This window comes from Phalacrocorax carbo, chromosome 2, assembly GCF_963921805.1.
Source record: "Phalacrocorax carbo chromosome 2, bPhaCar2.1, whole genome shotgun sequence".
In the NCBI taxonomy this organism is placed as follows: Eukaryota; Metazoa; Chordata; class Aves; order Suliformes; family Phalacrocoracidae; genus Phalacrocorax; species Phalacrocorax carbo.
Window position 1 is genome coordinate 119,322,233 of NC_087514.1, and position 27,535 is coordinate 119,349,767.

The 27,535-nt window shown below is 41.4% G+C and overlaps 3 protein-coding genes across 10 annotated transcripts in view; 1 reads left to right on the forward strand and 2 right to left on the reverse strand.

Annotated features, from left to right (window-relative positions):
• ZDHHC3 (zinc finger DHHC-type palmitoyltransferase 3) overlaps positions 1 to 2,469 on the reverse strand; it is a 34,591-nt gene extending 32,122 nt beyond the window's left edge. For 2 of the 6 annotated variants that reach the window (XM_064444071.1, XM_064444076.1), the window contains exon 1: positions 1,277 to 1,976. The gene's annotated coding sequence lies outside the window, so the exon portion shown is untranslated. Of the gene's footprint in view, positions 1 to 1,276; positions 1,977 to 2,045; positions 2,167 to 2,245 lie in introns of those variants that run through there. The other 4 variants (XM_064444073.1, XM_064444072.1, XM_064444074.1 and 1 more) reach the window with 4 other exon arrangements.
• The window catches only part of KIAA1143 (KIAA1143 ortholog), a 259,367-nt gene that overhangs the window by 173,095 nt on the left and 58,737 nt on the right, over positions 1 to 27,535 (reverse strand). The window lies entirely within an intron of this gene.
• Positions 1,942 to 26,362, forward strand: EXOSC7 (exosome component 7). 3 transcript variants are annotated; one of them, XM_064444079.1, is made up of 9 exons: positions 1,942 to 1,945; positions 4,697 to 4,771; positions 5,814 to 5,919; positions 6,644 to 6,716; positions 12,448 to 12,613; positions 16,979 to 17,049; positions 21,667 to 21,790; positions 22,728 to 22,883; positions 25,751 to 26,362. In XM_064444079.1, exons 2-9 carry the CDS (start codon positions 4,715 to 4,717, stop codon positions 25,853 to 25,855), a joined length of 858 nt encoding a protein of 285 aa, XP_064300149.1. In that variant the 5' UTR covers positions 1,942 to 1,945; positions 4,697 to 4,714; the 3' UTR covers positions 25,856 to 26,362. The 3 variants fall into 3 exon arrangements, with proteins under 3 accessions (XP_064300149.1, XP_064300147.1, XP_064300150.1); XM_064444077.1 differs by having other exon boundaries at positions 5,814 to 5,915; positions 6,622 to 6,716; XM_064444080.1 differs by lacking the exon at positions 1,942 to 1,945 and having other exon boundaries at positions 4,691 to 4,771; positions 5,814 to 5,915.

Sequence of the window (27,535 nt, forward strand, 5' to 3'; positions counted from 1 at the left end):
CTGAAATAATACAACACATGGGTTTAAAATGCATTGACTATGCGACACTGCTAGTTCCTACTCTGTTTGAGATGCACAGCAATCCACCCATCAAGAAAAGTAAATTCATATTAGATAAGAAAAAGCGATCCACCAAAGCTGAGTTAATATTGCCCGTGCTACGTGCATACTGTCAGGCTGTCGGTTGTTCCCCTTTGCTGGCACAAAGAAAAGACGCGTAACATTACTTGGGCACAGCAGATCAGCATCCGCTGAGGAATTAGACATTCATCTTCTTGCAACCTGCTCCTAATAGCTGCATTAAATTACATTTGATGACATTTTTGTCTACTACCTAATAAGCAATTTCAAACAGAAATACACACCCTGTCTGTAAGCACAACACTTAAAATGAAAATTAAAAAGGAGGCAGAAACGGATGCAAAATTACCCCGGGGGTGTTAAATGTTGCAACAAATATTTTAGCTTTTAGGCAGACCTTACTTTTATCCTTTTATTAACCTATAACCGCACAGAGCTTCTGGTCGCACCTTCTAAATCTCCAAGAGCATTCAGCCAAACACAACGTACTACCACGAGCAGCTCCCATTGGTGCGACAAATACTGTTGCGTCAGCGGGGCAGCACTAGGAGCCATGCTGACAGAGTCGTAGTGTTTGAAGGACCGGATCTTTATGGCACGTGGGGCTGCATTTTCAAAGCCATATGAATGATCGTGTGGCTCCCCTTGTAATGACTTATCACTGAAACGCCTCTAACGCTATACAAGAAACTTATTTGTTGCTTTCATTAATCGAAGAAAAAGACAGTAATCACTAAAGCCTTGCTATCTACACCACCAGGCATCGGAGACGGTCACTCACCAGCCCCTCGTCTGCAATTCCACTGTATCAGAACAACCATCCGAATTTGGGCTCCTTTCCTACAGATCTGACATTGCCCACCTTTGCTGTGTCAGGAGTCTGGCACACAGCCTCTCTCTCTCTCACACGCCAAAAAATATAGTTTATGAGGATCAAAGGAGAGACATCTAAACAAGCTCTGCTGTCCACCCAGCATCCCTCACTGGCACGCAGGCACGAGGAAAGCACATCAGAGACCAGACTGCTGCCTCCTTCCCCGTGCCTATGTTTTCTTCAAGATTACTTTCTAATGAGCCATCGGGAGTGCTCGCTTCTTCCTAAAAATTACTTTTCAGAAGTACTCCAGTAATACTTAGATCCTGCTGTTTAAAAAACAGCCCCGTCCCGATTACTTCCCATTCACACGTAACTCACCATCCGTTTCAACTAAACCCGGCACAGTACAGCGCCACGGCTTGTTTCAACAGCGGTTACTCCGACGCCGAAGTCGCAACTGCCCTAGGGTCCCGCCGGACAGCCGCAGCCAAACGCCGGGTGACCGCGGCCACCTCTGAAGGGACAGGGTCCGCTCCGCCGTCCAGCCGCTCGCCGACGGACACGATCCATCACTGCAACTCGTTAAGAGATTACAGGACCCCGTTCCATCGCTGCAATTCAGTAGCACACCACAGGACACCGACGAAATTGCTGGAGACTCCGATTTTAAAATCCCTGCTGAGGGACCTCACGCTCCTCCGAACGGACCCCGGCGCAGACCCAAATCGCGTATTTAGCCCGGTGTTATTTAACGCGCTCAGCCCCGCACTAAAGACCAGCGCTGGAAGCCGGCGGACGAGGAGGAGGCATGGGGAGCCCACCTCCCCTTTCCCGACCGAGACCAACAGCTCCAGCAGACGCCGCTGCGGGACACGACCCGCCGCCCCGCACGCCCAGCCCGTCCCCGGGACTCCGGCGGAGGGAAGCGGGGAACCGAGCGGCCCTCGGCCGACCGCGCCACCCCCCCGCACCCGCCGGGCGCACCGGCAGGGCCGATCGTGCGGCGCAGGCGGCGGGCGCGGCCCCCGCCCTCAGCCCCGGCGGCGGGATGGCCGCACCGCGCCGCTCCCCTCAGCCAAGCGACGGCGGCCCGCTCCCGCCTCTCCCCCCCGCGCCCTCCCCCCGCGCTGTCAGTCGCACCACCTACCCCACAGGCCGCCGCCGCCGGTCCGGCGCGCGCCCCGCCGCCGCCCCCACGCCGCGCCGTGCCAGCGCACGCCGCCACGCAGCGCCGCGCCGCGCCCCGCCGGCCAAGGCTGCCCCGCGCGGCGCCGCGCCCCATCCGCCCCGCCGCACCGGGGAGCCCGCGCGCGGCAGCGGCACGCCCCCTCCCCCGCCGCCCCTTACGCTGGCTCGGTGAGGAGGTGGGGCGGCCGCCGGCGGGAACCAGGAAGTGAGCGGCGGCAGGCAGGGCGGGCGCGTCCCTGCCCTTCCCCGCCCCGCCGCTGGGCGCGGGGGGCTCCCCGGCCCACGCGGGGGGGACTCCCCGACCCACGGGCGGGCACCGGCGCCGCGCCCGGCGGGGCTGGGCCCGGCCGCCAGGGTGCCGCAGGGCGCCGTGCGGCCCGGCCGCGCCTGTGCCTAGTGCGCATTTGCGTCTCAGGCGTGCGGAGAGGGGGGAGGGAAATACGGGTTTTGTGACAGAAAAATAACCTTTTTTCTAATTTTTAATATTACCAGGGAAACAGACAGGCTTCACTGCGCACCTCAGCCCCGGGCGAGTTTGGGTGTTTTTGGTTCGTGGGTACCCAAATCCTATGGCCTCCCCGAGGACACAGTGTATCACCACAGGTGGGATCGTGTCCAGGCACCTGCACGTTTGCAGGCGGGGCAGTGGTTCGCTTCTCTCGACGCTCTATGCCTCGAGGCACCGCTTACAGCCTCGCCATCGTGGGGTGCCAGTTTTTATGTTCCAGGTGGTTCCCTTAGGCTGGCATTACTTCAGCCAGTGAATGTCATCCATGTACCATAATGAGGTTAGAAGAAAAGATGGTTGCTTTGCCCATGTTAAAATAAAAATAGCGTTCCTTTTTGTCTGATAACTGCTGCTGCCTTGCATTGGAGATGGAAATTTGAATGCGCTAGGAAGTGCTCTTTATAGTAACAGGGTGCCTTCTCCCATCCTGGAGGAAAAACGTGCCAGAACTGGGTTTCTCCAGCCATTGGAAAATTGCTGTTTTACTAGATTTACTAGCCAAGCCTCTGGACTGTGCAAGAATTCGACTCCTTGCAATTAGAACTGCTAGCTGCCGTGGGCTAAGCTGTGAGACGGGCAGGGAGCCAGAATATCATCTCCCCAACTTCTCACTAGGAATCACATGGTGCCCCTGCTTAATTTCAGATGAGGAATTCACTTTTACAAGGGAGTTTCTAATTTCCACTTACTGTAGTTTGGCTCACACTGTGGAACGTGAGGACACAAGAATCGTGCTGTGGGGTCAGACGAAGGGCCCATCTGTGCTGGATGACAGCACTGGCAGACTCTATTTAGTGAGAGCTGACAAACTGGGCCCCTTTTCTGCACGGGCACTGCCTTTGCCTGGCACTCCCCCAGCCCAGAAAGGCAGCCTGGCACCACTCACCTCTGGAGGGTCAGCGAGGAGGGCCCAAGTCAGGCTCTACTGCTGGCTCTCCCCACTAAGCTAGAGTACGCAATCCCCACACAACAGTTCTGGCATGCAGAAACTTGACTCCTTTTGGATGCAGGTGAGCCACGGGATGCATCTCAGAAGTGCATCTGCTCTGACTGCTAATGGACGAGCAGCCAGCTAACGGGACGAGACCAGTGCTAGCCCCAAGTAGAACCTCCAAAACGTCCCTCGCTCTTCAGTTTCGCTCCCATCGCTTCAGGCCGCCTGCTCAAGTAGGCAGCCAGAAATGCTCTGTGCATTTGAGTGAGCAAGGAGACTCTGAGAGAGGAGCTAGAAACAGCTGGATAAACTCTGGCAGTGCGCTGTGTAATCCTTGTAAGCCATGGGTCATTCTCACCCAAGGAAGCATCAGTGTAAAGTCAAAGCGCAACTTTTAAAATAGTTTGAAAATGATACACAAGAGCTGTGCAGAAAGTGTGAAACTTACGTAAACCACTCACGAAACTTTCAATTAAGGCTGTGAGAAAAACACCCCCTTAATTATTGCTTTAATAAATAGTACGAGTTTTTAATTACATTTCCCATGCTACTTTCCCAGGGTTATCTGGGACAGGACCAACAGCGCGCTCCTAATGAGAGCATTTGGTTTCTTCCCTGCTCCTGTACCAACCTGCCCCGTGCGCTGCACTCCACTCGGACCTTTTTCTGAAGTAACCACCTCTACGTTTCCTCATTTTCCTTGCGGGGTTTATCGCTACGCGAGCCCTTCCCCAGCACTGGGGTATTTTTGCAGCCTCCTTCAGGAGCTTTTACCTCAGCACGGGGCCCCTTCGGTTTACCCTGAGCGTCAGTCTCTCGGAGGGAGCATTTTGCAGGGGCCACTTAGCAGGCACTATGTTCGAAGCGCTGCGCTCACTCCCCGTGAAAGCCCTCCGCAGGCGGTTCAAGGGCTGCACGCCCCACTTTTCCTGTCAGGAGGGGGAGACCTCGATGCGAGGCTCTGGCCGGGCGAGCAGAACAGCAGTTACAGCGACCCCGGTGCTTTTCCCCTCAGGAGCGAGGCAGTGCACAGGCGCATGGCCTGCCCGCCGCAGGGCGTCACGCGGGGCCGGAGCACCGCGCGCCTCCCCGCTCCCGCCCTCTGCCGTTGCCGGTAACGGCGGCGACGCGCGCGCGCGCCGGAAGCGGAAGGGCGGGAGCGCGGTGTCGTCCGGCGGCGGGAGGTATGGCGTCCGTGGTGCTGAGCGAGGTGGAGAAGCTCTACATCGTGCACGGCGTCCAGGTAGCGGTAGCGGGCGTCTTGCGGGAGGTGCCGGTAGCCCGGGGCGGCAGCCTCCGCCCCGGGGAGCTGGAAGTCATTTGGGCCAGCTCGGCCTGGCCGTGCCTGTGGCTGGTGGTAACGTTGCCCTGTGGGGCAGGACCCTTCCCCGTGCCTCCGGGCTTGCTCCCTGTGAGCGGGTGTGGGGCGGGAACGAGTTACAGCTTAGGCTGGGGAGGAGGGAGGGAGCTTTCCATTATCTGGTGGCTAGGGGGGAAGCCGCTGGGGTCATAATCGTCCAAGCACACTGAGAACACAGCGTCAGAACAGAAAGCAGGCTGAGAACAGGACATGGATTTGTTTTATTATTTCTTGCCCTTCTCTTTCCCCCTATTCCCTTGCTCTTTCTCGAGTTTTTGCCGTTGCATAGAGTTTTAGCCTGTCACAGCCAGGGAACAGTGAGTGGACTAAGGAGGAAGGGTAAAAAACATGTGGGGAGAAATGCTAAAGGTAAAAAGACTGTATATTCTAGAGAGTACAGAAACTGTATTTCACTGCAAAGAAACTACTATTATTGGGATGAGCTTTATAGTATCTGAGGGTGCATAATATCTGTTTTTTGAAATACAAAAAGGTAAAAGCATTTGGAAGGCTGGTGGGTTATTTTTGTCTGCTGGGTCCTAATTGCACATACAAAAGTATAGAACTTGAGTATCCCGAGAACGACCCGTGTCGTGTTAGGTAAAGCACTTTTTAAAGCCAAGACCTTTACGCTTTTGTAGTCTGAAGCTTTCTGTTGAAACAGGGTGGAAGTAGTGCAGGAGTTCAGGTCTGTCTGCAGAGAGCTTGTTGCAAGATCAAGGTAAATGGGAGGTGAATGGAAAAGTTCAGTTGGTTCTGTTGTACTGTTAAGTGGAGGTTAGTGATGAAACTGGGAGCTGTTGGTTTTATATGAACTTTACTGCTGTGTTTGGCATAGGAAGAGGAAATTTTAAAGTCACAGCTTCTTATTTTTACTTTTCATTACTGATTTCCTTAAGCGCAATATATTGATTGTTGTTCTTAGGAGGACCTCCGTGTAGATGGTCGTGGCTGTGAAGACTACAGATGTGCAGAAGTAGAAACAGATGTTGTATCAAACACAAGTGGATCCGCAAGAGTAAAGCTGGTTGGTAAATTTCTTAGGGATCACGGACCTTGCTGATGAGACTTCTGGCTTATGTGTCTAGTTTTAAGATAAGCTGAAGCTATTTGTAGGTGGGATTGTATGTGTGTATGTAACAAAATGTGTGTGTATATAGCACTAATGGAAACTATGGGTTAAAAAAATAATGACAGGATATATAATTCATTCAGGCTGGCTTAACCTACCTGAGTGTAGATTTACTGTGAAGTATCTGAAAAGCCTTCTATCTGAACTAATCTATCATTTAATCTTGAAAAAGTGAAATTGCTGTTGTGCCTAATCACTGGAAAAAATAATTCTGTTCCTTTAGAGTGAAGCAAAACTGATTCTGGCATGTGTTGATTTGAAGAAGATAAATATACTGTGCAGTATTGTAAAGGTTCTGCAGATATAGCTGTTTCTAGAACCAAAATGATACAAAAAGTCATGAATATGAACAGTCTCCTTTTAACCTAGAGAAAGTTAATATGTATGGTAATTATTTGAAGAAACTTGTTAGGCTTAGCATTGTTTTTTGAAAGCCTTTTTTAAAAAAACCTAATGTGATTTTAAGTTCATTCTGATAGAATGATGGGTGCAGGTAACTGAAAGGTAGACCTGTCAGCTTACCATAGACATTTAAATTAAGTAGTTTTATGAATATAATTTTAGTTGTGTGATTTTGTTATTGTTGTTGTTTTATTAACAGGGACACACTGATATCTTGGTAGGTGTAAAAGCTGAAATGGGGACACCAAAGTTGGAGAAACCAGATGAAGGTTACCTGGAATTCTTTGTTGACTGGTTAGTATACTAGAAGAGAAGGACGTAGAACTAATATTTGGAATAAATGACTAATCAGATCTTATCATTCTTCTGAAATTTTTGCCTTTGTTCCACTACCCTTCCATAAGGGTCTGAGTAACAGAAACACATTATTCTACTGTTTCAATAGTAGTGAATGTTCAGAAACTTTCTGCTGGTTCTGCAGACCCCAAATAAGCAAAACACTAGGAGTTAAAAAAATGAAATCAAGATTAAAAAAAAAAACCAAAAAATTGCATAGCATAACTGCAGCTGGAAAAGAGTAATGGTTTGATTGCACATGCGTTTAACATGACTTCATGACTATAATGTCAATTGTTTTTTTTACAATGACAGAAAAAAAAATCTCTTTAAAAAATGAAGTATTCCAGAAGAAAAGAATTGACTGATACAGATACAGTACTTTAACTGTACTTAAAGCATTTTGCTTATTTTCTTTTTGAAAGCCGTGGGAAAAGTCTGAAATGTATTTTTTATTGGTGAATCAGTATTTTATTAACCAAAATGGTATTTATTTGTCATCCTATTCCTGGCTTTGTGCTACAAATTGACTATTGCTTATCCTCACAGTCTTCATAATGCTTTAATTATGAAGGAAGCTAGAACAAAACTGAGAGCTCTTGTTTCCATGTTGCTGGGAGATAGCTTAGTGACACCTCAATGCTATTCAGACTGCTGTTTGAAACCACACTACTCATATCTTGCAGACTTCCTAAAACTGCTTTTTACAAAATAATGTGCTTTGGAAACCTCTCATAAAAGCCTTGGTACTGCCAAGTTAACTGTTTTGCATGTGACCTTTTTTATTTTTATTAAAAACAAAAAAATGTTCCTACTATGTGTTAAACCAATATACTGTTAGTAAAGTTAAGGTATGAGAGCTACTAAGTATATATCTGTCATCTTTCTGACCTAACTTGCTATATCTGCTTTCACATTTGTATCTTTCGTATTATGCAGCCTTTTCTAAGACTGCCTCTATACATCACAAGGTACTAATTAACTGTGGAAACTTAGAGGGAAGGACTCGTCTCTGAATGAATTATTTGTCTATGATTACTGTTCAAAAAATATCAAACAGCAAGATGGTCTTCTCAAATGTGGTCTTGCTGTTAGAGGGGATCTGAGCTTGACTACTTTAGAAAACTTGTGTTTGAAATATCCTAAATAGTACCTGCCTTGTTCTGGTGGTTTCTATAGGAAGAAAGTCCAATGACAGCAGGGACATTTCCTTACTAAAATAAGTGGTCTGTGGTGCCATTGCAGTTCTGTGACACTTATTTCATATGAAAATAAATGTTGGAAAAACTTTAACTCATTAGATTAAGAGTTAAGAAAACACAACCTAACATTAATCTCTGCTTCATAAGAAGATGGGAGGGAGATGTGCAGTGATATCGTGCAAGATGGATCTTGTCAGTTCGAGAAATAGGTAATCCTTACTTTCTGTGACAACGCAGACCAAAAGCCTAAATTTTAGAGAAGCACTTCTTGCATGCTTGTGCTGCCATGGAAAGGTGACCTCTAGCTTCCAGAAAGATCCAAAAGACTAAATGTGAAGTGGGAACAGCTTGTTCTCTGTAAAGGGAAATGAGATGCTGCCATTACTGATGCTTTTCCAGGCTGCCACTGGGTGGCAGCAGCTGACCATAGTTTGATACACTGCATCTCGTGGTGAGGTTCCTGTTTGTTCTACTTGGCTTTTATATTGTTGAAATTAATAATAAAAACTCAGACTGCAGTGTTACCTAACTTAAAATGCTCGTTTCCTAAAGCTTTCATGGTTTCTTGTACTGCTGAAAATAATGACTTGCTGGATCATGTATGTAATTCTCTGCCCCAAAATCCCATTTATCTTCATTCTGCTCCGAGTCCTTATCCTGAAATCTGAGAAGCACATTTAGTCCCATTTTGAGACAGACTTTAATGCTAGTCTCCGGAAGAGATTATTTTTGGGGCACTGATTTGTGATACTAGAAATTAATTACCATAGAACAAGTCCGAGTCCTATGTGATGTCCTTGCTGCCCAACAGCACCAGAGAAGGCAGTAATCCTGGTCATTGATGTTGAAAGGCAGCTGCATCTGCTTTTTTCATGTTTGAGTTTTGGGGCTGTTCTAATACTGATTGGTTAGAGGTTTGGGTTTTGGTTTGGTTTGTTTGGGTTTTTTTTTGACTGAAGCAAAGATTTGTAATTTTCAAAGTATAAGAAATAAAAAAAAAGAAAAAAAGCAGACAAATCTGAATTCCTTGAATGCATTAGTTTTTGTTTGTGGAATTAAGGAAGCAAGGAATATATTTGTCCAAGTCTGGCCATCTGTTCCTCCGCTTTGAAGTCCAGACATGTTTTTATTCCATCTGGAAGACTGTGCCTATTTCATTGCTGCCTGCATGGAAGACTGGATCAGATATGATCTTAAATATTATAGATGGAAAACAGTTTTCCAAATCATAAGACAGTATTGCAGAACAACCACATCAGCATGCCCTTAGGTGATCCTCAGATACTGTTCTGTTGGGTTTTATGGGGAAAATGTTAACGTAAAACCAATTCCAGTGCAGTCACTAAAGATATCACTTGAATGGTGGCTGCAAAAAAGAAACCTTTCCTCCCTCTCTCTCCCCTACTGTAAACCTGTTATCAAGGCAACTACTCTTTACAGAGGCAAGGGGCAAAGTAACGAGTTTTGAAAGAATGAAATGTCTTTACTATTTTTTTATGGTACTTACTTCATGAAAGATGGTCTGTACTGGATTTAGCTTAGTTTTCAGGGAGAGACACCATCTAATGCTTGAGTAAAAACTGTTTCAAACTCTATAAGCAGATGCTCCTTTCAGATGGGAAGTGTGGTGACAGTGCCTGACCAGGCAAAGACCTGAATCAATAATTCCACATTGGTAGCGTTAACAGTTTGACTAGGCTAAATCCAAACCCTTGTTAGCCCAGTGCTTTGTAGGGTCATGAGCTTAAATATCATCATAATCATATTAACACAGACAGCACCTGGACCTGAATTCAGGTCTGTCTGTGGGACTGCCTTGGCAGTTCAGATTTGTCATAAACGTGATGTCTTCTGGCTACTTTCTGGACAGGTAGAATATTAGTGAGGTGGTTAACTTACTGCTGGTTCTAAAACAGTGAACCTGCCTTGTTTACATGACTGTATGCTTCTTTTGGTGCAAGAATAGAGAACTGGTATTGGTTGCTTGAAGTAAATACAGCTTTAAGTGAAGAATATCCTCTGTGAAATGAAGCCCTTGTATACCAGCAAAACAGCTGTAGGCTTTTGTTTAATTAAACTGTTTTATCTCTGTTATAATTACTTACATTGTTGATTATAGTATATTAATGGCATGAGCAACGGATGGGAAATACTTAACTACTGTGAGAGAAAGGTTATGGCTGGTAACAGCAAGGGTTTTGAAAGCAGAGGTCTCTGATAGAAGTGTCACTGTAGTTTAGGAGTCTTGACTGTTATGCGATGTGACACTGAAATGATTTTGAGACTCTCTAAAATTACATTCTGTTCAGGAGTAGAAGTTCAGTGCTCCACTTGGGCACTACTAAGTTCTTTCTGTGCTCCATAAAACGAGCTTTTTGGCATTTGCTTTTATTAGTGTGCTAGACAACTCTTTTTTGAATTTTACCTGGTGTAAATTACTGTAATAATCTGTGAGTATTGGGGGCAATATTTACTGTATAGTTATTGTAATAGTACCCTGCTAACATTACTTTATTACACTTTGATTACAAGGAATTGAAGTTCTAAAATAACAAAGGAATTAAGATGCAATGAAACTGGCAATAATATTCCAGTTGGGTCTTATATTCTCCTTACTCTCACTGTCGAAGACAGGAGCCGTTCATAATTAAAAACTACACCATTTGATTAAACTTCATGTTTAGAAATGATAATAAGGTATAGACTGAGGTTTGTATAAATCTTTTCAGTTTACTGTAGGAATCATAATGCTTGCACAACCATACTTTGAACAGGATGGTTTAAACAGAATGATCTCGTTAACTTGCGTAAAAGCTGCTTCCACAGATAAGTGCTTGTTTAATACAACCTAATGGCCTGACTCGGCATCTTGCCAGAATTAAGTTATAATTAGGTATGGTCCTATCTTATAAAATTGTTGGCCAGTATTAACGCAACTGCGAATACTAACATGTCACACCTGTAGCGCTTACTCATGTGGCAAGTATAGTTTGGAAGCATAGTTTGGTGCTTGATTGGCAGTAATTTTTTTAAGCGTGTATAGTGTTGTCTGGCTATAGAAGCGCAAACAGCTTCTATAAAAGTCAGTAGCTCTTCCTGGCATTCTGAGTTTTCATTAGTTCTGCAAAAGAACAAGTTGGGAGAATTACTGTGAGGTAAGGATTTCCCTTATAGGCGCTGCTTTCTTGCTGATACATCTCACTTGATGTTTAAGTCATACCTAGATAATATGGGTCTTTAGCTGGTTTTCTGTTTTTTAAAGGTGAAGGGATTATATTCCAAGACTTTCTTTTGTGCTGTATGTTTGCGTTCCTGTGGTGTTCCTGTTGGAAGAGCTAAGGGTTTGTATCCTCACATAAACAAAAAACATACATGAGAAATTGGCCAGGAGAATACAAGTCTCTTCTATTATAGATTTAGAACATATCAAGCTATTTCTGTGGAAGCAGCTCCTTTCCTGTGTTCTATAACGAGAAAATAATTTTGGGGAGGTCTGACTAGTTTATTTAAAAACAAGATCTGCAATGTGTGCCATGGGTCCACTACTTGAGAATGCTCCTGTCCTCTCTATAAACCAGAGGATGGGTTCAGGGTATTTGTTATTTTGCTGTATATACACCCCTGGACATTTCTGTTCTATTTCATTGTGACTTGGAGGTGGGGTGGTGGTGGTGGTGTTCGGTTGGTTTTTTGTGCGTTTGGGGGTTTTTGGTTAGTTGTTGGGTTTTGGTGGGTTTTTTAGGTCTGTTTTCCTTTATTATTAGAAATTTGTTCTTAGCTGTGTACAAGGACTCAGCACCCAGACTTTCTTGCACAACTGCCCTTAAACAGAGTTTGTTATGTTGGAATCGGGGAGGTGAAGACCACACGCTTCTGTCAGATCCCTTCTGGAAAAAAATGTTCTTTGGTTGCTGCTCTTCATAAGCTTCAGTTGCTGAAAAGAATGAGCTGCTGTCTGTAAGTGGCTTGATAGCAGAGAATACACTCGGTAAAGAAATTACCAATTAAGGTCAGGCAGTCATGTCACACTAGAAAAAATTCATATTCCACTTGTCATATCGACACATCTTTCTTGTCTTAGCCACTCTCTTATCTTATTAATTTAACATTCAACTCTAACAGGCTGTCTTGTGAGCTGTTCTGAGCATAGTACAGATTTCTCTCACTTTTTTATTTTTGAAACGGTTGAGATGATAGAAGAGTGCTTAAGAAATAATCCCTGAAAGAATTCACCAACTTCTATATCATAACTTGGGAACCAAAGATAGTACTGCAGTTTAATTAGTATCAGAGTTTGTAGCAAAATGTAAGTATATGATCTGCATCAAGACATTTTCTTATGCAAAATGAAAAGAATTTCTTTACAGATAAGATGCTTATTCTTGTACAAATAAATCCTTAGATATTTCTAATGCATTATAGTTAAGAAATGTTCTTGGGGTGTTGGCTGCTTCAGAAGTGAAAGTATTTTTCCTTTCTTTATCTAGTTCTGCAAATGCTACTCCTGAATTTGAAGGCCGGGGAGGAGAAGAACTTGGCACAGAGATAGCAAATACATTCTACAGAGTATTTAGCAGCGAGAACTGTGTAGACTTGAAATCACTTTGTATTAATCCCAGACAGCACTGCTGGGTTCTCTATGTTGATGTATTGGTAAGTAAGGAAATGAAAACTAAAATTCAAGGAGGTTTTTCAGGGTGCTGACTGACTTAGCATAACCATGTGTTTTTTCATATAAAAAAAGCTTCTCATAATGTGATATAATGCTTGTGAATCTGCCTGTAATAGTTAATCACTACTACCAGCTTGCTCTTTTTCTACTCTTCTTGATGCTGCTGCTCCACTGGAGTGCTAATAAAATGCTGAATTCTCCAAACCTGTCTCACTTATACTGACAAGGAAATTGCCACTAAAGAAGGCTAAACTTTTCTCCAAGCTAGATATAACAGCAAATGTATCATTCTAATGAATGTAAGTTAGCATGGATATATGTTAGCCCTAACATAACTGTCCATCCAGTCTACCTCTTTGCACTACTATCAGTACTAATTCAGTAAAGTCAAATAGACACTTCTCTGGCAAAAAATGTTTGGCCTAGGCACTTTTTGATGAAAGTTGTATACATGTATTGAATGTAGAAGAGAAACTGAATATCTGTTCCCATTAAAAAATGGAAATCGAATTTTATGCATTTAAATCTTGTGCATCCAGCAGCTCTATCTCTAACCTATGCTGTATTTAAAGCACTCTGTCATGGGAATTTAATATAAGTCTGCAAGTCAGACTCCTGAGCATTATTTCCAATTTTTATTGGTCCAAAGTTGAGTTTCTATTTGTCAAATTTGTAACTGTAAATATGTTGAGGGATCTTACTCACAGGAATCCATTAATGTCTGTGAAATTATTTGCAAAATGTTAAGCTGTACTGCCAAAAAAAAAAAAATTACAGGGTTTTGTTAAACAAAACAGGAACATTCAGACTAAGACCTCAATAAATGTGAAAATTAGTCCATTAGGTGTTTAAAAAGCAGTAGCATTAGCCTAATTATAGTAGATATGGTACATACTGTGACTTAGTCCGCATACAGAATGATCAAATATGTACCACTGTTGAGTGCTTTAACAGTCCTAGTCACCGGCTTATTGGAGCTTGGCATAGTTTAATAGAGAATGAAGTGTTAGTTCTGAGAAATCACACTGGGGCCTTTAGTTACTAGGTAATTACAAGCAGAGGTACAGAATATTAAATGTTGTGCTTATTTAAGCAATGTACTGCTTAACATTGCATAAACACTGCATAAACAAAGACTTTCATAAAGCTGACTGCTGCAGAAGTAGTTGTATGAGGTGTAATTGATCATTATTTGATTCTTCCTGGACAAATTTGTTGATTGTCCGCAGCTACGCAGCAAAACAGCCTTGGTATTTTTATGCTACTAGTTGTATCAGAGTTATGAACGTCAAGACCTATGTTATGTGACGAATTTTACCTTTAGCTTTGTTTACAGTGCCAGTAAAGAATCTATTGTAGGTTCATAATTAGGACTCTAAACTTCATGATGTCATATTCTGCAGGGATTTTGTGTGTGAGCCGTTGAAGAGCTGCTGTTATAGTTAGAAGAAGATAGTGTTAATATTAGTTTCTTATTCTGTTTATCCCCTCTTTTTTTTTTTTTCCACATTTTTGAGATATACTATTTCCTTTTCTAAGCAGGAGACATGTATATCACACGTGATAGTTTATACTTGATGTAGGTGGTTGATACCTACAGATTTTCCTGAAGCTGCTCTGGCTGAATCATACCTATAGAATTCTATTTTAATAGGATGTGGTGGAAATATGATACTTGTGCTAATATAATGTACTACAAGTCATATTATTCATCATTTGAGGCAGGTAGATTCTAAATATGATAACAATGCTTGTGAGAGTTCTTTGGGTGATGTTTTCCTTAGAATTCCTGGAAGTTGTTCACATTGGTGTTTGTGTTCATAGTTAAGTTGGAGGGAAAATAAGCCTTAAATCTGTCATAAGCCTGAAACTACTGTTATCTTGTGGTTAGGTGGGAAGGTATTTGTTTCAAGTCTCTCATCCAAAAAGACAAAAACCCAGAAAGAATGTTATGGACCAGGAGATGCTCCACTGCTGTGTAATTCAGCCATGCACACTTTGATAGAAGCATCTGTATTCAGCTCCTATGTATAAATAAAATTTGAGGTATACAACCTCAAAAGAGAAAATAGTGTATTTTGCATAGTCATGCAGCTTATGGATCAAAGCCATCTCTCAAATATTTTTGAGTGGTCGGTGTACTTGGGAGGTGTTATAATTGTGTACGGTCAGACTGGAAAGAAAATAACTTCAACTATACACACCACAAAGATGCAGACATATGGACACTTATAGCTATGTGTCAAAGGTCAAGAATATATACCTTGACCTTTCAAAAGGTCAAAATACATGCATTCTTTCTTAATAATTGGAGATGTTCCACTTCCAAAGAGTAGCTTATGAATGTGGAGTTACGCGGTACAGCAAAAATATGAGCCTGTTTTGTCTTTCCCTCAATTTCTTTCCCCTTCTAAGTCACTTATGTCAGAAATAAGCTTTTAGGCATTTTTGAGGTGTTTTTGAAACAAGTATAGCCTTCATCACATAATTTGCCCCAGCAGTTTGCAGTGCTGAGCAAGGAGAATCAAAGCATGCAATCTCTTCTCATTCCCTACCCAATCACAGTACATTGTGTGTGGGGGGGTGCATTAGGTTCTGTTGAAATTTTAGCAATTTACTACCCAGCATCCCTCAGAGGATTTCCTCATCTTTTCTATCTTCCTCCAGCCTGGAAGAAAGGAAAAAAAAACCCAAAACTTAGAAATCTGACTTTTTGGAGGAAAAACTTATTTTAATAAGGCACGGTCTACAGTGTTTTCTCTTTTTTTTTTCCACCCCCAATAACTTTTTCATTTGTATATCAGAAAATGAAAAGCAGTCCTTTCTAAAGGCTCCTTTGCTTCCCACAACTTGCAGTTGTGCAGACTTTCTTAGTCCTTTAAAAAGTTTAAAAAAAACCCACCCCAAAATGGGAGGAATCTCAGTGCAAGGTGCTTCAGCTGAGAAGACAGTGTTCATTTCTTTTTGGAGGAATTATTGTACCATGCTTGATACAAGCTGTGTTCCTAGCCTGTAGGCGCCACTTTAATACAGATAAAGCTATAGAACAGAGCCTGAGCGTAAGCTTAGCAACAGTACAGGCACATCCCGTTGTTGTGTTTTAATAACAAAGATATTGTGAGGCTTATTGTGTTATCCAGTAAAATCCAATAATGACTGAAAGTGGCAAGTTAACCTCTCTGTATCCAGCAGCTGTTTGCAAAGAAATAATTTGATCACCTTTGTATTTAGCTTTCTATCCCAACTTTTTGTCATTCTTTTTACACAATTCAGTCTGCTTTCATAAAAATAAACTGTCTTTCCAGAGTATGTGATTTATGATTTGCTCCCAATGCAGGAGTTTATATCATTCTTAAATGGATTTTGAAGAACAATCAATGCCATCAGTGTTGCAAAACTTGTTTTGCTCTCATCATACAGCATAGATTGATGTAATGGAGAAGCATCCATATGTTCTCACTGAAGTAGTTTCAAATGCTTGCTGGGGATGTGTGTGCTCGTAGAATAGAACTGGCAGCTCAGAGCAGAGCCTGTCAGAGAACTAATGCTAGATTATGGCCAAATATACCGTTGAGTTGTCTGTCAGCCTATAGAAGGTATTAGTGGTTATGGGAGCCCTGCCTTTTGATATGATATGTAGTGCTGTTCTTCTCGTGATCTTCATGGGAAAAAACTAACCCAGACTCCCTCCACACACCTTAATTCAAAAGAAAGTGTTACCAACAAGTAAACTTTGACATCAGGATTTCCTTAGATCCTTTTCAGCTACAAGACAAACCTGCTGATGACTCCTTTTCCACAAAGAATGGAGGATAAATCACTATGTACCTTCTTTGTAAAACTAGCTTCTCATACCATGTTGTGGGTGGCAATTTGTATTGCTTCTTTGAAAACAATTCTACCAATTGGGTTTGTCCAGTTGATATTTAAAAAATTCCCTTTTGAAACACAGTATAGAAAATTGATTGGCTTGATTTAACGTTAAAGAATTAATATGGTGAGTTTGTAAAAAGTATTCTGGTCGTAGTCTAGTTCAGAGCTTTAGCACAAGAAGAGCAAGAACAGTGGTGGTTTCATTTCAGCTGCTATTATTAAATTCTCTCATTAATTCTATTGTGAAGTGTGTTAACTCTTCTACTTTGCAAGTATAATACAGTTAGCTGAAATCTTGATTTCCTACCTGTTATTTATTTTTATAGATAGGCTTTAAAGGCAACTTTGTTTTTTAAAAACCTGTTCTGTTTCTTAATTTTGTGCTGTTTCAGGTAGGTTTAAGTAAAATAAAGTCTTGGTTTAAAGGCACTAGCCTGATTTGCTCTTAAATAGATTCTTTTTTTCCTCCCCAGTTATTGGAATGTGGTGGGAACCTCTTTGATGCAATATCTCTCGCAGTGAAAGCAGCTCTCTTTAACACAAGGTAAACCACAGATCTCATTATGTGTGAGTGGAAGTGGCATGGGAAGTGAAAGAGAAGTCCTCTCTGTGAGCTAAGCATTTTTAATGCTTAATTATTTAAATAAGAAGTTCCCAAGGCAACTTGCATTCAGATACAAAGCAGTCCATTTGCATGCGAGTAACACGAACTAACTACTTTAATTCAGTTTCTAATAATAAAGTGTCATATTACGTTATGTGCACAATCAGGCTCACAATATAAATTTTGTTCTGTAGCCAGATCCAGGAAAAAATTGTCTTGACCATATGGTTTTGTTGCAAGTAGTTGGAGGCATTTGTGTTGATGCCTTATGGGTTTAAAATAAGAAGTGTTTACTGATATGTGATGGTCCTGAGCAAGAAGCCCGTGTCAATGTGACTACTGACTTCTAACTGTTTTCCTACTTCTGATGTTCTTTTTCATTAACTGTTAGTCTAAAGTTCTTTTTAAAAGTAAGAGGAAAAATAGTGGTGAGAGATCATGGGGAGCGGAAATGATGTGTCTTTAAGAGAACTTTGCCCCACGCATTTTAATTCAAAGATTCAAAGATTGGAAGAACAAAATCTAGTAGAACAAATGGTGCAAATGCTCACTGTGTGTTTAAGTGATATTCAGTAATATTTTTTCTAATGCTTTCATCTTCTTAATCTATAGATGAAAGGAAATACAGAGTTTTGTAGCATCCTTGAGAAAGAAACTAGTGAATGGCTTTGCTAAAAAACTTACGTAGCAAAAGTAGCTGGAAGAGGTGCAAAATGTAGACTCCTACAGGCATAAATGTTTTGAAAGTGGATCTCAGATTGTTCTTCAGCTCTAAATTAGAGATCTGCTAAAGTCACTAGCATAATTCTGGCTTATTCATCAGGGAATCAGTGCACAGTACTAGAGCTGGAAAAATACGTGCAAGAAGAAGACAAAAATACTCTTTTGAAGACGGGCAGTGTAGCAGGATATAAACACTTTAAAAGGGGACAAGGGGAGAATCCATCTAAAACTACAACTTGTATATATTGCTGAGAAATTAATCAAGTTCTCGACAGTAACTTTTAACAGTAGATTGTAGCGTTAAGAAATACTGTCACAAATGTAATGGCTCACAGTAGAGTTGGCAGTACACTAAAGGGAAGAAATGCCTGTGTCTCTGTGCGTGAGCTGCCAGGATGCAAAAGTCATTCAGTTAAAACAGTTGCTCCCATGTGAGTTGTTTTGCAGATCCAAGGCACGTACTTTATTTACAAGATAAATAGGTCTTTTTTCTTATTTCATTCAGAATCCTAGTTTTGAATAAAGAGAGATCATATAAAAATAATTCAAATAAATAAAAGAAAATCTTTTGCTTTGGGAACGTGGGCAACATGGAGAGTGTAATTGCTTTGATGATTCTTCTTTATTTTTATTCTTCTGAAAACTGTATCTTTTATATAATCTTTAATCTGTGTGCAAGCATCCACAGTCTTCTGGAAGTTTGATATCAAATCAGAACGTGTACAGTGTGACATAATGCAGAGTGTGTTGATTTTTGACCTGTGGAAACTCTGTCTATTGATTGGAGCACGGAATGCTAGTACATCTAATCTCATATGAACTCAGAAAGTCAAGAGGTGAAATTCAAAGCGAAAACCTGTTGTCCTCATTCACTGTTCCTTTGGTACCTACTAAGTTTTGTTTGGATTGACACAAGGTTGTTTAGAGTAGCTGTCCACTCTCCATAAACTATTATTGTCCCAGCAAGACAACGGTTTGAAGATCACTTCAGATTAAGCATTCTGAACTTGCCTTGACATGTGTCCCCCTCTTTGAGTGTTACTTGTCTTTATTAATCTGTTTACAACCAGGTTTTTGTTGTGTTGTCAGAACTTTGTCAGATCTTTGTCAGCCTTGACTGTGGCCTTGGAACCAAGAGCAGGGAGCTCAAGGTGCTGTTTTTTCTTTGAAGCTACAAATCTTTAGATGTTCAGATAGGTGTTTGGAAACCTCAGCTTCATCCTTAAAATCTTGCTCTAACCATTTTTATAATAGCTATGGACACATTTTTCTGTAGGGCTAAGTAATGCAAAATCGTAAATTAAGGAATTTTTTGCAGGAGTTACGGGATTTAAGTACTTTGTATGTCTGACCTGACTCATCATATCCCCTTCAGGCATGGAACAATGACAGCGTGACTGGTTTAGGGGGACCATTTACTCCTTGGAGTTTTGTATTGTTCATTATGTTCTAAAAACTGTATCAAGATCATGTGCAAAAGACAACAGGTATCAAACTTCCTTTTTGACTGTGTCTCCAAGGTGCTTAAGGCTGGATTTATCCATGATGAAAGTAGATATTGCAAAATGTGCAAATAGCTACTCTGTCAGGACTTAGTGTTAAACTTGATCCTGTGGAATGTGCCTACCTACAACCGAGGCAACAGAAACTAGGCAAGTTACAAAAGCTACAGAGCTTATAACACAATAGCCTTGCAGATGTCCTGTTTTTTTGCTGCACAACATGGTAGAGGCAGAATTGATGCCTGCTTGCAAGGGTAGAACTGGTTTTGCAGTTGTGAAATCTGGGTCTGCAGTGCACAGAAAAGAGCATTGTTTGTTATGTGACTAAGTCCTGCTGTACAGATTTCTGCCCTGATTAGTTGCAGGAATCAAAGCAGAAAAATAGAAGTTGCAAAGTAAACATGTACAACTAGTTCTTAAGATAAATCTTTGTAAGCTGGGAGAGGAAATCTCCTGTTTTCTGGCAAAGCTTTTTGTGCTGCACTCTTTTTGCCTAGTTTTTCTGTGTATATAACCCCTTTTTATGCAACTACAATGCTTGTGTCTGATCGACTATCTTTTTGCCTCTGCAGTAGTTCTAATTTGTACCTCTCTCATCTGTTCTTGGCCAAAACAGCTCTTTGCAGGGATTTTTCAGGAATTAATTCTGCCAACTTTTTCTTGCAGACCAAACATTGCTCTGGTTCCATAGCTATTTTAGGATGGAGTTAAAAATTCCTTAATCTCACAGATTTTCTTGAAATCTTCATTCTTTTTTAAGCACTGCTCTGGCACATATACCTCTTGTCTAGGCTGTTGTCCAATGTTCTCCATTGTCCTATGTAGCTAGAGGGTTAGTCACCTTGTAAATTTATTCCATCAATTTTTAATGGAATATTTTTAACTTGAAAACAGGCTTTTCCAGTGAGTTGCTATGTAACTCTGCAAAGCGTTTTGAGTTTCATTTCAGGAAAAAGTACACATCATAGTTGTTCTGCTTACTGGAAGTTTTAGTTTTAGCTTGGTTCAGGCCAATGTTCATGTAGGGAATTTGTTCTCGCTGAAGGAGGGTTAGCTGTTGTGAAGTACTTGCATCTTCTTAACCACAAATAACTAAAATACTCTTCCAAAGAACAACAAAATTCACTTTCCATTGGAGGGGAAAAGTTCACTAAATCAATCCCTATCTCCTCCTCTTTTAAAAGAGATTTGGTACAGGACACATAAAAGAATGTAACCTCCAGAGTCTAGTTACAAAACACGCTACTGTAAAAGCACTAATGTAAAAACAGATTGTGGTTACATTCCACAGGGTTACTGATGTTGGCTTTCTAGGGATGTCTTGAAATATTTTATGCTTTCAAGTGCAGATGTGTGAAAGTGAGAGCAGTGTGGTTGAGCTGGGGAGGGGAGTTTACTGGCCAGTGAAGCAAAGCCTCTCAGTCAGTACTCCATCCTAGCAGGCACCTGAATAAATGCAGGTACATAAGACACTGAGGTTCTTGGCTTCTTGAGATACCATCCTCTACTAAATTGTTTTAAATTGCTTTATTAATAGTGTTAAGAAAGCTGCATTAAATCATCCTGTAAAACTCCTATTAAATGGCTATAACAAATACCATAAATGTATCACTGATAAAGAGCCTGTCTAGCTCGTTTGTGAGAGCTTGTTGCTCACAATTGAGAAGAAAGCTTTGTTCCTTGGATTTCTGCCTGGGTTTTTATCCCTGGTGGTTGCTTTTGTATATCCGTCCTTAGAACAGTAGAGTCTTCGGGCTTCTTAAAGAATGAGAATATCTTGCCAATCTTCCCATCTTGCTAAAGAGACAGGATTTTACTAATGTAATCTTTTTCCTTTACCCCAAGTGTCCTTGGTGTCTTTCTTTTCCTGAACAGCTTTACCACTTGTATTTGCTACTGATGTCACAGCTTTGCCAAGCAATGCAATTGCTGTAATTCTGACAAATTTACTCTTGTCCGCAAGGTTGGGAACCACAGTACAAAAGGATTCAGTCTTGGTAATTTCTCTCCTGTACGTCCAGACAGATGCACAAAGAATTGTTCAGAATTGCATTGTGAAAGTTCCATAAGAATTCCTCCCCGTATATTTGTAAAGACCAATTCAGATTCTAACAGTTTGAATTATGGTCTTATCCTAAGATACCTTCCTGCTTACGATATTTTCTTCCTAGTCTCAGTGAGTGAGTTGTTAATACATTGATAGCTTTCTGGATTCTTTTTTGTAAACACTTAATCTCATTTAGAGGAAAGTGCTCTTTTTGGAGTTGAGACTGTATGACACCTGTATTTGTTATCTGTTCTGGCAAGGATTTTGCACGTTTTATTTCTACAGAATACCCAAAGTGCGTGTTCTGGAGGATGAAGAAGGCTCTAAAGAGATTGAGCTGTCTGATGACCCTTATGATTGTATTCGACTTAATGTGGATGATGTGCCCTGCATCGTCACACTAAGCAAAGTAAGCCTGACAAATTTCTGACCTTCTACATGGAGACTTCAGTTTCTATTAACTTTACATGCTGTTTATTTTTTCCCTAGAGAGAAAACTTGTGTTACAGAAATGGTCAGTGTCCACTATGTATGTATTTGTTCATCCCTGGCCTCCTAATTAAGAAGAACTTTTACCGAATAAGGTTTTTTCCCACCTCTGACTTGCAGATTTCCACTTGATGCATTCTTAAAATGCATCTTCTTGCATACAGAAGAGTTATTTATTATTTTTCATCTACTCCTTGCTCAACATCCAGAGCAGCAGATACTTCAGTATGTTAAAACAAATGGGTATTGTTCTGAGGCACAGAGGTTGTGTGATCTGCCTGGAGTTACACAACAAGTATTTGTTGCTGGGGACAGAACTCTTTTCATGAGTGCAATCCTGTCCTTTGCTTTCGAACGGGTTTTTGTTTTCCTTTTCCATATATAGCCCACAACTAATGTAGTTAATTTGCTGGATGCTGCATTTTCCAATGCAAGGGTTAGCGATTTGCTTAGCTACCTGGAAGTTTGTCTGACACATCTGTTAAGCAAGTTTCATAAATAGTAGAAAGGCCACCACTGAAGTGGGGGCTCACCTGCGTCTCAGGTGTCATTTTCACCCAGCAGGGAAGAAAGTCCGTTCTTGGAGTTGAGGGGAAAGGAGAGTGTGGAGTTTCATATAGGTGAAAGGATGGTCGGAGAGGAAAACAATGTGAGATAATGACATGCTTGTCTCACCTCTGTTGTACATGTACACATTATTTGGGGTCAGAGGCTGTTTAAATACTGTGCTGTCAAGTCAGTCACATGATATTAGGATGGGAGGCTTTAGATAGCCAACAGAGCTACTACTCACTGTTTAACTTCTTAATTAAAAGCTTAGCGATTGCAAACCAATATGTTTTGTCACTAATTTACAGATTGGATATAGGCATGTGGTAGATGCTACCCTTCAGGAAGAAGCCTGTTCTTTGGCCAGCCTGCTTATTTCCGTGACCAGTAAAGGCACCCTCACTTCTATGAAGAAAATGGGGAAAGGAAGCCTTGATCCTGAGAGTATTTTTGAAATGATGGAGGTAAGGAGTTTTGAGCAGTTACTGTTGGTACTGAATGAACTGGAACTTGAGTATATGAAAAGCTGCAGTAAGGACTTAAAGAGCAGAGATCCTGGTGCTTTTATTAGGTGCACAAGGGATTGTTGAAGGTCGCAAACAGTTCCTTTGAAACAGAACTTAATGTGAATGGAAGTTATCTAAAACTTTTAGATGCCTGAAATGTGTGGCACTCACTGTTGCTTCAGTCAAGTGCCTCACACCTGTAAGACTGCAAAATCAAGTGGATAAATTTTGAGGGTATTGAACTTAACACTCCATGAAAATACTAGTGTATGGGTGTTGTTCACATCTGCATAAGAATTCAATTTTAAACCTTTCTTCAGGCTTTTTTAACACTGTCTTCCGGTATAAACTCTCATGCCTGGGTTTGGCCTTGAGCATGAGACAGAACTGGATTTTGAACTTGGAGTCAGAATGAAAATTCAAACTGGTTGTGTTTCCTAGAGACCCAGAACTAATTTCAGCATGGCTGTAGCGAGGAATGCAGAACTTGAAGCCAAGTTTGCAAACAGTAGAAGTTACATGCTGAGTATATATGGCACTTCCCTGTTTCATGATACTGACCCAGAGCACTCATCTTGGTGGTACTGGTGGGCGTTTTATTTGCATCCAGAGAGGTCACTTAGCCCCCTTATCATCTGCATAGTTGTGTGGGGGGGGTTATCTCTAACTTGCCATTCTAAAGAAACCAAACATCTATGGACATCTGATGTGTCTTCCTTGATGGATTTTGAGTCCAGTTCTAACTAAACGTCATAGAAGACTTGAGATTTTGGGTCTAGGGCTGCTACAGAGATGGGTGCTTAAGTTAAGCTTGGGTTCATGGTAGAAACTGGCCCACATGCAAATTATCTGCAGAAAGCTTTGATTGGAGACTCTATTTTGATTACAGATTTTCCTCTATGCTGAGCCCTAAATAAGAAATGAGCTTCTGCAGTTCCATTGTATAGCCTACCCCCAAAGGCTCTGCTTGGGATTATATAACGCTTATCTAAACACTAATCAGAGATGCATATGGAAGGCAAGCATGGGAAATCTTCAAACTGTCCTACTCTGCTCAAGAGCTGTAGTGAACTTGTCCCTACTTGCTGCTGCAAGGAGTTAAAAGCTTAAGCTGATCACCCAGTGAGTTGTGCTGTCTCACACTTGCTTTGGAAGGTCTTCCCTCCTGGGTGGTGAGCAGTTTGAAGGAGTGAGGGATAAAGCTGATGAGAAGAAACCAAGATGATTTCTGGGAGGTCAGAGATTACCTGTTTGGTCCTGCCTCGAACTCAGCAGCCTGATTAGGATACCAAGAAAAATAAAAAGGCCTGGGAATATCCAGTGGAAGAGCTGCATAGCCCTTGCTTGACACCTCTATTCCTTAATGATTTGGCTGCAAGTTGGAGAGTGTTCAGCTTTCCCTGCCTGCTAGAGAACAGATGTTCCTAGGACATGTCTCTTAGGAAGGCAGCTTCACAGGGAAGTTTTGGGAAGCTTCCAGCATTAGGCTTTTTTTACTGAGTTTGTGATCTGATCCATAAGAGAGGCAAGCAGGAATAAGATGGCGGTGTTGTGTGTTGTGTCCATACCAAAGCTCTGCACAGCTCCCATTCACTTTGACCTGGTATGAGTGATGCTGTCCTACATTTGAGGAGAAGAATGCAGAAAGTGAATCACCCCTCAAGACTCCAGGCTGCTGCTGTGATCTCTGTCCCAGTGCAGAGCTGTAACAATTCTTGTGTGTGTCTCCCTTTATTTAGCATGACTCATAGTGTCTAGCAGCTACCCTGCTGCATCAAAGCTCTTTCCAAATTTCCTTTGGTACTATGGGCCATATTCTGTCACCTGGTTCTTCAACTAGAAATGTACCTTATTTTAAGGTTTGTGCACCCACAGTTGTCATCAACAGGTGAAAGAGAACTTTGTGGTCCGCCACGTGGCAGGCATAGGCTTCATTGTATAGATCAGGAGCTAATAAACTCGGTTTAATATAAGCTAGGGCTCTTTTCATGTCTGCATGGAGTTAGTATTTCAGGTCATATATAGAAAACCTGAGAAAGCTCTAATAAGCACCACTGCCTTAAGGTCTCTCTTTCGGCATTGCCCAATGTTTCCTTGTCCTGCAGCTTCCACAGTACAGTTGTGCATGTGGGAAGAGTAGAGGCTGATGTTGGAGCTAATGGTTGTGGTTTTCCACAGCTGGAGTTTATTTCTGTAAAGAAGACCTTCTGTTAACTCCTTTAAGGTCCTTGGATGGTAAAGAATTGCACATCATCATGAAGGATCTGCCCCCAGACTGATTTGGTGATGCAGCCAGTATGCATTTTGAGCTTCTCTGGCCACATGACAGGGTCTTAAGCTGGTCTAAATTCAGTCTGCTGATTCTCCGCATATCCAGAGGAGTTTACTGAACTTTGCATTAGTAGGCTGCTTTCCTGGTCAGGTATCTCTTGTCCTCTGGCTTCATATTCAATTTTCAATATTCAATTCAATATTGCTTCATATTGTGTGTGCTGGCTAATTTGAATGTGTGCTTGTGCCTGATGTGAATTTAATTGCTGTTCCTCGGTGATCCAGCAGTGCACAGATCTGGTGTTAATGATCATGGAATGCTTCTCTGATGAATGGGAACACTGCCTTTATATGTACATTTTTCCAAAACTTAAATTAAAATGAAACTTCTACCACTGTTATTTTTCTTAATTAAAGGCATGTTTTTATTATGCCAGCTGGTGTACATTTATCATTAAAGGGAAAGTATTTGTCAAGAGGAAGTGTTCTGTGAGAGTTATCTTTCTGCTAATAAGCATATATCTCAGATTTGTTTTGCTTTCTTTGCATTGCAGACGGGAAAAAGAGTGGGCAAGTCATTGCACATAGCTCTTCAGAAGATTTTGGAGGAAGAAGAGAGTTTGGGGACCTCACGGCAGAAAGTTGGATTTCTAGGATGAGTTTTTATTAAAAGTTCAAAACTTTTTTTAATTGATTGTACAATCTTGTCAGTTTGTATATAGAAAAAGGATATTTTTTTGTTCCAGTACCTTTATCCTTCTGGCTAAGGGGCTTTTAAAATGTTACTAAGCATAAAGCTAGCTACAGTTAAATGCGAATAAGTATATTTGACATGTTTTTCCATACACGTAACTGTCCACACCTAGAAAGTGCACCAGCAGCACTTGATGCAGTTGCCTGGGAAGTGCTTGAGTCTGTTTTCAGAAGTGACTGCTGTAGATTTCACTTAATCTTGTTTGCGTGTGTTCAACTTCTGCAGACCAGCTGCTGTGTCCTAGAGCATATGTGAGGGTGTCCTCAGTACAGCACAAGCCAGGTTTTGGGCCTCTTGACATTTTTTTTATTTTATTCACCAGCCAGATGAGAACAGCACTTTGTGGAATTCTTCCTTCAAATTATCTTACTTTCTTTGAATAAAATGTGATTATATTTTACTGTAAATACAACATGGTCCAAAGTTTCTAATTCATATTTTAAACCAAGATTTATTTCCTTACTAGAGCTCTGCCTATCCTTTTTGCCAACAGGTGCAATAGTAACCTAGCCAAAACCTCTTACAGTGGCTAAGGAAAAGGGCCATGACTAAGGTAAAGGGAAAATAAGTTCATTTTTTAGGAGTTTGATAATTCAGCTGTAAAAGCATAGTGGCTGTCAGTAATAATCCTTTACAGGGAAAGACAGAAGATGGCAGATAAGGTATGCAATCAAGTTGTATCACCAGGTCTTCAGAGCAGTGGATTCCTGCCCTACATCAATTGGCTGGCCCAGCAAAGAGTAAGTGCCTTTTATTTGGCAGGATAGGAAGAGACAACAGGTGGAAGAAGTCGAAGGAAAAAGTTGATTCTCAAGAAGTTGATATTTTAGTTGCAAGTGTTATAAGGATCATTTTGCACAAACGTGGCAAAAGTTACTACAACAATCCAGGAACCATGTAGCTCTTACTCAAGCAGCATTTTTTGAATTTCCTGGTTTAATTTCCTAATACCAGATTAAGAACATTCTCTTGTCTGGAACATGTTTGGTGGGGAGAAGGGGAAGATTTTTGCTGAAGGAGAACTGTATATATAGGACAAAGCATATTACAGCTCAAATTAGTAATCATGATCACATTAAAATATATGGTGTACTTAGGGTCACTAAATCTCTTCAGCCCTTTTCCTAGAGCTTGCTCATGTAATTATTCAAGGTGACTGCAGTACTACTGTGTATTTCAGATATGTGTAGCCACTACTACAATGAGCAGGCAGGATTAAAAAAAAAAAAATTGTCCCACAATATTTGCCCAAGATGTCTATTTTAAAGAGGTGGGATTTTTTTTTTTCAGTACCTTAAGTAATGGGTTAGGTTTGTTATGATAGTGCTACGTAGTAATACAGGCAAGAAGTGACAATGATTTTATATATCATCTTTAATCACTCCAGTAGGGTTATTCTATGTGAAGCACAGATTAACCTGATGTCAGCTTTACAGTAGCTGTGATTCATTCCTTGCCACACAAAGCTACTTGTAGGAATATAGAAAGAAAGAAAACTGAAGGGAGAAGAACCATTTACAGTACCTTAGACTTAACCACAGGCAGTTTTTGTTTGGTCATGTATTGTTTAATGTTTCAGAAAATG

Excerpts from the sequence above, each read along its gene's own strand:
- EXOSC7 (XM_064444077.1), top strand. The coding sequence starts at position 4,715 with ATGGCGTCCGTGGTGCTGAGCGAGGTGGAGAAGCTCTACATCGTGCAC. Across the intron at positions 4,772-5,813 it reads ACATCGTGCACGGCGTCCAG|GAGGACCTCCGTGTAGATGG; the intron begins GTAGCGGTAGCG and ends TGTTGTTCTTAG. Across the intron at positions 22,884-25,750 it reads GTATTTTTGAAATGATGGAG|ACGGGAAAAAGAGTGGGCAA; the intron begins GTAAGGAGTTTT and ends TTTGCATTGCAG.